The sequence below is a fragment of the Lissotriton vulgaris genome, unplaced genomic scaffold, assembly GCF_964263255.1.
Source record: "Lissotriton vulgaris unplaced genomic scaffold, aLisVul1.2 SCAFFOLD_915, whole genome shotgun sequence".
NCBI lineage: Eukaryota > Metazoa > Chordata > Amphibia > Caudata > Salamandridae > Lissotriton > Lissotriton vulgaris.
Genome location: NW_028248894.1, coordinates 569,611 through 582,205, shown reverse-complemented (window position 1 = coordinate 582,205; position 12,595 = coordinate 569,611). Strand labels below are relative to the sequence as shown.

At 43.5% G+C, this 12,595-nt stretch overlaps 1 protein-coding gene across 1 annotated transcript in view; it reads left to right on the top strand.

Moving 5' to 3' along the window:
• The window catches only part of LOC147663776 (alpha-N-acetylgalactosaminide alpha-2,6-sialyltransferase 2-like), a 322,592-nt gene that overhangs the window by 55,844 nt on the left and 254,153 nt on the right, over positions 1 to 12,595 (top strand). The window contains exon 3 of the mRNA XM_086950201.1: positions 4,359 to 4,536. Within this exon, the coding sequence (XP_086806327.1) occupies positions 4,359 to 4,536 (178 nt within the window). The remainder of the gene's footprint in view (positions 1 to 4,358; positions 4,537 to 12,595) is intronic.

Here is a 12,595-nt window from a genome sequence, read left to right as displayed (position 1 = left end):
CTAGAGCAAAATAAGAAGTACTAGCAAGAGAGTTAAATGGACCCACAATATCTTTTCCAACCTGTTCCCATGGAGCTGTTGGCAATTCAATGGGACACCATGGCGGAGTCCTTAACTTCGTAGACTTGTCACAACTGGGACTAATAGCACATTCTTTTACTACCTGATCGATCTCCCTGTCTATGGAAGGCCAGCAAAAAGACAATCTCATATGTGTCTTAGTCATTATAGCCCCTAAGTGACCGTCATAGTCTTGAACAATATTTGGGTTTCTTAATGAGATAGGTGGAACAGATTTGTCACCAGTCTATAACAACCCATCCTCAACGGACAGTTCTTTCACTATCTTGACAAAAGTCTTCAAGTCTCTCCTTTGGCCACCCTGACTCCACGTACTTCATGATTATACCCAGGGTGGCATCTTCTTTTAATACTTGGAGTTAGTTATGTTTCGAAAAAGGGCCCATCTGAGGTAAATCTAGAGATGCAACAATACAATCCTCAATCTCTTCCTCAGAGCCAAACTCATTTTATTCCTCCACACAATTTGAAAACTGGGAATGATAATCTGCACAACCATTTTGGCACCAGGAATATATTCTGGGACAAAATCAAATTGTAGTAGTTTAGTAGAGAGTCAAGCAATATGCAGTGTAAATCCTCCAGCTTTCTTTCGACTTAATCTATAAACCACTGGCTTATGGTCAGTTTGAATCACAAAACTTTTACCCCACACATAATTCCAAAACTTTATGACCTCCCACCAGCAAGTCAAGAGTTCCTTCTCTATCACTGAATATTGCTTCTCAGCAATTGTCAAGACCCGGTAAGCATAACCAACTGTTTGAACCTGGGCATCCTTCACCTGAGAACAGCACTTAATCCCATATTTCGGGCGTCAACCATTATTACACACTGCAAATCTGAGTCATAATGTTTCAGTACCTTAGAAGAAGTCAACTGCTCTTTTTCCACTCCAAAACGTGTTGGCACTCCACATTGCATTCAAATGCTGTACCACTCATTAACATATGAGGGACGCACGCACTACTAAAAAGGCAGCGAGAGCTGTACGTTTTAGCCTTGCCTCGTTAATTCTGCTGAAAGGCACTATCTCCTTTGTTTCCTAAGAACACGGCACCAGTGACTGTTTAATTCTTTTCTTCACTAAGCTGCTAAATTGTCACACACTGTTTGTTTTTAAACGTGCACTCACCTCGGTCCACCGCGGGCTTTACGCCTGATTGTTGTGGAGGGTGTTGGGCAGAACCAGTCCTCTTTGCTTTCTCACTACTAGCTGGACGAGTAGAGGCGTAGCTCCGACGGTCACACGACCTAGAGCCCCGTTCACTACTTTAAGCAGATGCAAGTCAATCCACGCAGAGGATGCGCGCAATACTAGAAAGGCAGCAAGTAGTGTAAGTCTTAGCCTTGCCTCGCTAATTCTGCTGAAAGGCACTATCTCCTTTGTTTCCTAAGAAACCAGCACCGGTTACTTTTTAATTCTTTTCTTCACTAAGCAGCTAAATTGTCACACACTGTTTGTTTTTAAACGTGCGCTCACCTCGGTCCACCGCGGGCTTTATGCCTGATTGGTGTGGATGGTGTTGGGCAGAACGAGTCCTCTTTGCTTGCTCACTACTGGCTGGATGAGTAGAGGTGGAGCTCCGACCGACATGTGATCTAGAGCCCCGTTCACTACTCTAAGCAGATGCCAGTCAACCCGCGCAGCGGGCATGCCGCTAACACACCGAAGGCGCGCCAAAGGCAAGCCCGTCTGTGCCCGACCAGGGCCAGGGGCCACGACCCCTGGTGAAACGTCATCAAACAGACTTATGTTCTCACCTGATCAAATCTTAGCTCCCCGCCCCCCTTCAATAAAAGGTTGCCAACTTTACTCAGCTGAAAATATAGCTGACAAAACTTGTCCTTGCTGCAACTTCTCCCCTTCTACTAACCAGCCTTATCCCCCCACTGCAACAAGAAACACTTCTCACACTGATACTACAGCTCCCCCTAATAAGGACTTTTTGTTCCTTAGTCTCAACTGTCGCTCACTCCCCAAACACAAGTTGAACATTTTTAACCTTCTCTGGGACGAACAGCTAGACACCGTATTCCTTACTGAGACCTGGCTCCACGAGAGCGCCGGATCTGATATAGCTGCAGCACTACCACCAAACTATGCTATTGTTCGAAAGGACAGAGTATACAAATCTGGAGGGGGCATAGCCATTATTTTAAAAAATTGTCTGCAATGCAGATTTGATCCTGTAGACATCCCCAACTGAGAAACCGCCCTCTTTAAGTTACCCTTAAATCCCAACTTCACGCTTTCTGGTTTGCTTGTTTACCGCCCACCACGACCCAATACCATGGGCCACTTCGTTTCCTAGCTATATAACCCCCTTACTTATGAGCTCCAAAAACTTCTCGCTCCTGGGCGACCTTATTTTACATTTGGATGACCTGTCCAATTCAACATGTAGCAATTTCATTGCCGACTTAGCCGCCTTGAACATTAACTTACTTAACTCCAACCCAATACATACAGCTGGTCACCTGTGGGAAACAATTTTTTTTAGTCTTTCCCACATTAAGGGGCCGATTCCGAACCTGAAAAAAAAGCGTCCGTACGATTTTCATTCAGAGCCATCGCCGTACGATTCGTACCCGTCCGTCCAAGGCGCGTAGTACAATTCGTATTCCGTCAATCCGTCCGAATCGTCGTGATCCCTACGTATTGCAAGGCTGAAACAGTGAACCGTACGACTCGTACACATGCCGTACGAGCTGACGAGTACAATCCGGACCGGGGTATGAGGACGCGATTCATACGGTCCACGTCAGGTAAGGGCGATTCATAAGGAAAAGCACACAATCACTTACACACCGTACGGTGCGTACACCCCATGATAGCAGGGGTACGGTGCGTACCCCTACAATCATGGGGTGTACGCACCGTACCCCGCGATCGCAGGGTGTACGCATCCTTTCTTCCCCTCCTTGATGACCCCGAAAAGGAACTGGAAAAAATTCGATCTAACTGCCTTAAATAATATTTTGGGGTCGATTCCGATTCGGGAAAAACCGCTCCGAATCATTTTATAGTAAAGTATGGTTAGAAACTACATCTTTATTTTACACTGTCTACCATTGTTACTTGTATGTACACTTACTGTGTGTCTGTGTTTGTTTATTTTCCTATCAGTGACATGCAGACTCAATCGTAATATGCTAAGAAGACACCTAGGATATCAGGTGATCTTTTTCCTTGTCATAGCAAGATATTTATGCAGTCACTTTATCTTATCTATTTTTGCACTTTTACCCTGCAGTAGCATAAGTTATATCTAGGTCCTGATGAAGGCAATGGACACAGGTGTCCAACATATTTGCTGAAACATGTCTACCATTTTTTACACCCAGGCAGTTATTTGTTAAAACTGCCATTGCTGCTTTTTTAATATTGGAGGAGTGAGCAGAACCAGAATTAAATTCTACATTGCTCCCTCACCCAATTTTATTTTCACCATTTACTCACATTTTCTCTCACATGCACTGCAAATCAGTCTCATATCCACTTGTAAGTTTTCATCATCCATACTTAGACCATACTGGCAACTACCCGGTGTTTGGAGGTGATTTGAACAAGGCTTCCTCGGTTAACGGTAGTTCTCCAAGTGGGTAGTCTCTAAGGAATCCCAAACAATGAAGGGCGGTTCCGTGTGGAGACTGATGGGTATCCTTTCCAGATCACATTGAGATTAGGGTATCCACTTTTTCTTGATTTTCACTTTTCTTTGGTACGACATCATAGGACAGTCAAGATACATACTTTGGTAGACTTTTTAATGCTTTGTAGACCCATCGACACTTTTGTGTTATGTATTCATGTTAGGGAACGTGTCTTTGCTCGGTCTTTAAATTCCCCTGGGCCCCCTCCCACCTTCATGTTATTATTGATCTGGAAATGCTGCCATTCAAAAGGTCTGTAGATCTGGAGCAGTCAGACACACGGCAGTGTTCTCCAGCAAACCTATGTGTAACTACCTGGCCTAAATCAGTCAGACATTAAGAAATAACGGCCTGTCTGAGAATGTCTTGATTTAACAATAAGCAAATTCACCTCTGCATCCACAACCTATCGGTCATTGTAGAATGATTGTTTTTGGGAATATGCAAGTGTTGTTCCATTGTTTGCAGCAGTGTATTTGATTGCATTTGTCTACAACCCAAGCTAGATCACCTCAGAGTCCATGTGTAGTAAGAGTGGGTCGTCCGAGTTGCGGAAGAATGACGATATTGTATTGTTTACGTTCAGTGGGCTCACAGCTCCTTTCTCCTCCTATTTCTAGTCCTGAATGAGACGCTGCCTCTGCTGAATACCACGGCAAATGGCTACATATTTAATGAGTGGAACCGAGAGCCCACAGCGGAGTCCCCCTGTATCCGCTGTGCTGCCGTGGGCAATGGCGGCATTCTGAACGGATCCAAGTTGGGACAAGAAATAGACCAACATGACTATGTGTTCAGGTGAGTGAGATTCTGTCTCTCGCCCTCTCGCTCCCTGGCTGTCTTTCTCTACGTGGCCCTTTTTTGCATACTTGTCATTTTGCCTTCCTTTCCAATCTTTTTTTCCCCATTCTTTTTGCACATTTGCAACACGCTGTCTTTCTCCCTATAGCGTCGTTTAATGCACAAGGGTAATGAAATGTAAAACAAGAGGGAGGACACTAGTCATGAGCCTACTGCTCCTAACCCATAATGACTGTAAAGGAGGCAAAAACATCACAGCATATATGGAGGGGAAGATCAGAACCTTGATGTCTTACAGCTTTTAAGTTTACTCATTCCCCATCAAGGCCTTTTCATTTATTGTTACATACAATAGTATATGTATTATCCGGTATACACCCGTTACAACGCATCTTTTACTCCGCACTACCATTACAACGCGACTTTTACAACGCATACCATTACAACGCATTGCGCTGGGGGGCGCTCTAGGATAGGGAATAAGTATAATTTACTATCCAACACCTTCCCTAGGGTCCACGGGGACTGGAGTTAGAATAGTAAATTATACTTACCACTATCCAGCACCTCAAAGCGCTATGCGTTGTAATGGTATGCGTTGTAATGGTCGCGTTGTAACGGTAGGTAGTTGTAATAGTATGCGTTGTAACGTCATACATCCGTATTATCCTACATGCAAAAAAGAGCCTGCCGAGGTCAGACCTTAACATGGATTTTAGAATAGTTTTTTGCATGGGAACGCATACCCTGCATACATTATACCTGGTGCAGGTATAATGTGATGCAGGGTTCTACAAACTGATGCTTTGGACCCAATACGTCAGTTTGTAGACATGGAGCAGTGTGGCGCACTGATTGCACCACTGCTGCATCAAATAAAAGTAATGCGGTGGCAGCCCTAGGGGGCATGTAAATACGCTCCTTACACTGCACGCTGGACCCTTGTTTTCTGCATTTGTAATGCATGTTGAAGGAACAATATCTTTCTTTCTAAAGGGCTGCTGAGCATATTACAGAAAAATATTCTGGAAATCAAGCCATTTGGGAAAACACACTTTAAAGTGTTCTTTCAATGTACACTTTTATAATAAAAGACTTGTGGGGACTAATTTCATTATTTTGAACTTGAATTCTTTTGTGAAGGAACCAGAAGGATTCCATCATCAAAGCAACATTGATTATAATATAATAATGTCATTTTAAGGTACAAGAGATGTTTAGTAAGCTTTACATGTTCATGTATATCATATAGTGATCATATTCAAGAAATCCTTCAGCTGCACCACCTCCGCAGATAAAGACACGTCCTACGTTGAGCACCTACACTTCAAGATAAAAGTCTTGTCTGCTACCCGCTAGAACCAAAATTCATTTTCGACGGAAACATCACTGACTTCATCCCCCCCTTTTGCCATCGACTTCAAGAACTACATCCTACTAGGAGATTTCAACCTCCACCTGGAACGCAGAAAAATGACCCCAATGCAGCTGTTCTCCTCAGGAGTCTAAAGAACACGGGACTAGAGCAACATGTCAACGAGCCCACACACTCAGTTGGGCACACCCTCAACCTTGTCTTAGCTGCCTTCAATAACATCAAATACACCACAACCACACCCCTCACCTGGACCGGGCACTTCCTCATCGACGTTAGAATCAACGTCCCTCGCCAAGCCAAGCCCGCCACTACGAACTTGGCCAGACGCGGATGGAGCAAAATCTTTAAATCTGGCTGGCTCGAAATGTTACACATAATCAGCCAAATGACACCTAAGACCTCAAGACCGATATCAGGCAGTTTGATAAGCCGCTCACCAACTGTGCTGACTCCCTAGCACTGTTGAGACACAACACCCAGAAGAGAACCCCTGACCAAGCCAACTGGTACATGGAGGAACTCTTAGCAACAAAACAACACTGCAAACAGCTAGAAAGAAGATGCAGGACAATCCCCCAGTAAAGTAACAAGCATAAGTACATATCAGCCCAGAGACGTTCCCACAGGCACATTGAGAAGCCAAGAAGAAGGCACGAGCCGAGCACATCCACAACAGCTCCAACAGCAGCATAGAAAATCTTCTTGATTGTAAAAGTCTTCACATCACCTACCTCTACCACAAACAACATAAACCTTTCCTAGTAACTGTGCAACAGACTCTCAGACTTCTAGAACAACAAGATCAAAATCATCTACAGCAACACCCTCATCCCTGACTTACCGATCAGCAACTTGAGGGACAACTCGACCACCTGGAAAACTCTAACCGCAGAGGAAATAGGGAACCTCCCCTATCAACAAAGTCCTAACCCGTATTCTAAACAACTCCATTACCATCAAAATGTTTCCAGAAAAATATTTATTTATTTATTTATTCATTTATTTAAGAGTTTTATATAGCGCTGGCTAGACCCGGAGGTATCAGAGCGCTTTACATGAGTTTCCACAAAATTACAAGAAACTAGTGATAGCCAAGGTACTTCTAAAGAAACCCTTCGCTCACCCTACCCATCTAGTAAACTACGGACAATCTAATTTCTACCTTTTCCGGTTAAGATCATAGAGAAAGAAATCAACAGACTATTTGCCCACCATGTCAACAAACACCAGCTCCTAGACACCATGCAAGCATGCTTTCGACCCAACCACAGTACTGAGACAACCCGCATCTCAGCCACAGACTTCAAGATGATCCTAAACTGTGGGTACACAGCAGCCCTCGTACTACTTGACTTCTCAGCATCCTTTGACACATGTCCCACCCCACCGTGATCAAAAAACTACACAACACAGGCATCCAAGCACCCACCTTCAACTGGATCTGGTCATTGCTCACAAGAAGAACCCAGAGAGTCAAACTACCTCTCTACACATCTGGCCCAAGAACCTCATCTGCGGTGTCCCCCAAGGATCATTCCTGAGTTCTGTATTTTCAACATCTACATGACCCAGCAACCTGACCTCACCAGATCTCACAACATCAGCATACTCTTCTATGCAGACAACACACAACTTATACTTTTCCTGTCGGAAACCAAAGGCAATTTCGCTGTTACCACATAGCTGAAGTCTAACTGCCTCAAACTAAATGCAGACAAGACAGTAGTAGAGGTCTTCGGAAGAGAAACATTGGCCTGGGACTCCACCGGGTGGCCTACCAACCCCAGCCCTCGGTGGTGGCTCATAGAATTTTAAAGCGTTGGGGCTTTAAAAAAATTAACGGCTTTTGGCACATGTGTGAGCTAAGCGGGTGAGCCTGATGTTTTCAAGAGTACTCGAGGGGATTCTTGCCTCGAGAAAATGTTTAAAAATTGGTGTATACAGATGCAATTTTCAGCACTATTTCTGTGATAAACACATAACATAGGATCACAAAAGTCCACAAATAGATACTCTTGTCAGTTTTTAACTCTGTTTTTACAGAACAGAGCTTGGCAAGCCAGTGAAGTTATGAGCCAGGCAACTACCTGTTGCCTGGCTTTGGCTCAGCTGAAGTCCTCTTGGACCTTCAAGGCCAAATGATTGGCTTCTGCTTGCCACAGATGCCAAGAATGAAAGACAAATTATTAATATGTGATGCAAAACAGGATAGCCATCTAGTGGCTGACTTGAAAGGCTGCCTTGGGACAGTTTGACCGGTGCCAACACACAAGCACCGGGCTTGTGAGGAACGGTGTTTAGAAATATCTTATGGGTCTAAAAGTACCTGCTTCAGTTCAGAGTTCATTGTTTGTCCACCAATTTTTAGGCAACAACAAAAATGTCAAGATAACTTTGGCGATTAATGTACCAGTGCAGAGGGCTACTGCAAGCTCTATATACTCTATAAAAACTTCTTGCAATTGATTTAATACACTATAATGGGCCACGTCCCTCAAAGGAATGTAGGCCAAATGTAGGGTACAAATTACATTCAATAATTAATCCAGTCTTCACCAAGCAAACCAGACATTAGCCGCTAATGTCTGGTTTGCTTGGTGGTGAAGACTGGATTAATTATTGAATTGAAAAATAAATGAAGATGATATGAAGACAAGTCGATTTACTGGATTCAACTAATGGACTACGATATTGATTTTATAGCTCAGGATATACTATTTGTTCACCTCTGCTCAACCTAACTGTCATTCGCACACATACCACTGATTTGCAACACCTTGGCCGGTGGCCACGGTTTCTCATGCATCTCACCCAAGCCATGGAACGACCTCCCTCAGCACATCAGAGCCTCCTCATTGCTTCCCGAGTTCCGCAAGAAGTTAAAGATCTAGGTCTTTGAATAATTCTCTCATAAGAGACAGCTGCCTCTCCCCCTGCAGAGCACCTGGGTAATCTCAGTGATGATTAGCGCACTAATCAAATAAGCATAACATGACATGTGTCATCAAGATGAGTAATCACAGAGTATTAAATGTTAACTATGTTTCAGTTCCACCAAAAAAAAATCAGAAACTAAGCCAATCAACCTCATAATGCGCATACATGTGAAGTTAGAGGTAGTTAAGTTGCAGATAGGCATTGATTTTGATCAGCATTTCACTTATATCTTAATACAATTCAGTTTTAGGAAACTCAACTCATACTAAAGACAGAAAGCATTAGTTATACAGAGGTGGGGTATTGTTAGACCTGGTGTGGTATTACCCCAAACTTTTGTTTTCACCCCTCCTGTTTTACTGAATTTGTTTTTGTTGATTTTAGGACTTTGTGCACTTTACCACTGCTACCCAGTGCTAACGTTCTTTGGCTCTCTCCCTCAAACATAGTACAATTGACCTACACCTTATTGGCGCAATTAATTTACTCATAAGTCCCTAGTAATTTGTACTACATGTACCCAGGGTGTGTAAATGAAAAACTACTAGTGGGCCTGCGGCACTCATTGTACCACCCACTAAGGTAACCTTTTAAAACATGTCCCAGGCCTGCCACTGCAGCCTGTGGTGCAGTTTTAAACTGCAGTTTTAACCTGACAAGATAAACCTTTTGCCAGGCCTAAACCGAAACCTTCCTTTCAATGCATATAAGTAATCCTTTTAAAGGCTCATAGGCCAGGGTACATTGTTATTTATAACGTAGGACAGCTGTATTTACATTTTATGTGTCCTGGCAGTGTAAAACGAATAAAGTTGTTTATCATCATTTACAATCCCTCCCATTTACTAACACTGGCTTACTGTATTACATTTTATAACTTCTAACTTTGTATTAGGAGCAGATGGCAATATACTGTTTACATTCAAATTAATTGTAATTTAAAATCCTCTTTAATAATCAAATCGGATTCAAAGTTATAATTCTGCAAATGCCACTTTTAGAGAGTTGGTATTTTCTTGTACCACCTATTAGTGCCTTCTGCCAGTGTCCTGGGTCACATGACTGTGAATGTTTCCAATCAGTAACACAAAGGAGATTTAGGTGTGGACAGAATGTGCCTCCGGAGCCACCCCTCAGAACACTCCTGGACCTGTGGAAGTTACAGAAGAAGGACTGCCTTGCTGCTTGAAGGACTGTCTTAATGTCTGAGAATGAAGACTGGACTTGCTTGCCTTCGTTGCAGGCTAACCCATGTTAGAATAAGGGCTAGCTAGCTGACCTTTTGTGTGAGCTATGGGGACACAAAAAGCTTTAGAGGCCTCCCTGCAACTACCCAGTTGACCAGCTGCTCCTGGGATTGCCTGGACCTGCAACTGGACCTGCTTGAGTCCTGCTGGCTTCTGCTGGAGTGAGTCCCTAATCCACAAGGGGTGCCTCCCCAGGTCATGGACCATTGGGCGGCATCAGAGTGTACTCCTCAAGAGAAGGTGAAAATCCTAGAGTTTGTGCTCCTCCTGACCTCAAATGGGCCAGTACATGTCAAGACTCTGTCACTAACATGAAGCTCCGATGAGACCTGCTCTTTGAGTTTCGACTGTAAGCAGCCAGCGGTGACCAGAAATGCAAGACTTGCACTTCATGCTGCAGCAACAACAGCCTGCGATGACTGCAATTCGGAGCTACAGCAACAAGCATCCAGAACGCCAGACCATTCCTTGCCCTATAGCGACGACCGTCCGCAACAGCCTGCGCTTCGCACTACAGTGACGACTTTCTGCAACGCTCAGAGTCCGACTTGCAGCATCCTCCAATGTAAACATAACACGTCATGCTGGACTTAAAAGGACATTTTTTAACAGGGGTTGCTTGATCTCTGTAGCTGACCTGTGCCCCATTGCGGTTGACATGGACATGTGACTTAACCGGGTCGACGTTGACCAATTGACTGCAAATGGAGCTTTGAGCTTCTAAGTGCTATTTTCACTTGAACTTGAATATCTCCAGTTCTATTGATTTCTATAATTATCATTCTGATATCATATTATTTATTAAAACTTACTTTATTTTACTTAATTGGTTTGGGATTTTTTCTTGTATTGTGTGGTTTCCCTTTATTACTGGCTCTGGATTGCATAAATACTTTACACAGTGTCTCTAACTTAAGTCTGCCAACTTTTGTGTCAAGCTACCAGAGGGTCAAGCACAGATTAATTTAGTGACTTTTGTGGTTCACCCTGACATGGACTGTGGTTGTTGCCTGAGCGGGGTTTCATCCCCTTCAACCAGTAACCCAGTTTCTTGCAGGTATGTCGATTCACTGTTTAAGTTAGATGCAGGATGCGCATGGCAGAATAGAAAATGCTTTCCAGTTTGCCTATTTGTGCTCAATCCAGCAAGGGGAGGGGAGCCTTCTCCAGTGCATCACAATATCCAGTAGGCATGCCATCAGGGCAAGAAGACTTTGTTCCATGAAGATACTTCTGTCCATAGTTGCATTGATACCTAAAAAGGAAATCCTTCCTGGTTTATCCAAAGAATCATCTAGATCTGCTATATAAATGAATGGTCATCTCTGTATATTGACACCCTAGTCCAATCATTTCTCTTGATCCAACATGCAAGCTGCTAGATTACAAGTACAAAGAGGAGAGAAAAATGAGGAGCAATTTGGTCTCAGTACAGGAGCTAGGACCCAATTGACTTTGACTCAGGTTATGGTGACTACATAGAATAAGAAGGCCCAAAGATAAACTTCCACCTTGCTGCATTTTCCAGAGACTCGCAAATATCATGGTCATTTAACGGATTGGAACAGGTTCTCAGCACCACAGTAGCAAAAAATCAGTGGTGCCTCCAACCGTCAAGCGCATTCTAGACAGCAGAGCATTTGGTGCAAGTTAAGTCCTCTGGACCTACAGGGCAAGAATCTTCATGGTCTGAGTGGACCAGAGAGGTGGTAACCCAATGTAGATGATTAGCAAGCAATCTCAGCTAGCAGTTTATCATGTATTTCTCAGCGAGAAAGGTCTGTTTGAGCAAAATCACCTGCAGGCTTTCTTTATTTTTGTATCAGCACAATTGTGGTCCTCTGATCACCTGGGCTTGAAGAACCACACAATTCGTCCCTCAGCCTGACTGGCATTCTCCTGGTTATTACTCAGATGCAAAATCCTTAGGACCCTACGCCTTCCTATTCTTCAGCTTCAAAATAGCCTCAGGCACTTCTCCTGTAAGCTCAACCTCCCAAAAATTCCTCATCATCTAGTTCAACCTAGGGTTGGGAGTTCCTTTACAAAATCCAAAAGGCATATCTCATCAGTCACCTGTTTTGATCTATGGACGGTTCAATAATATAGAGCAAATTATTCTGCAATTTCCATGACCTTCACCATCTGGCCACTAAGCCATTCCTCACCTCACAGATCTATCTAAGTCCTTTCCTCATTTTGCCCAGTTGAGTAAGGAGCTTACCAGCTGTATTGTCCACACCATAAAAACACGCTGTTTACCCAAAAAGCTTTCTTCCATCCTACTCTTCAGAATCTGCTGGATTTCAAGCTAGAACAAGGCCAGCCACTGGAAACAAGTTGTTTGTTAGTATCTTCATTTTCTGGGACATTTTTGCATACAAAATCCTGACTATTGCTGAGCCCCTGACCCACACCCTAAAGTCTTTCCAAACTGATGAACTAGATCCCATACACCCCATGTTTTCCTTAAAATATTGGTCAATGACCAATT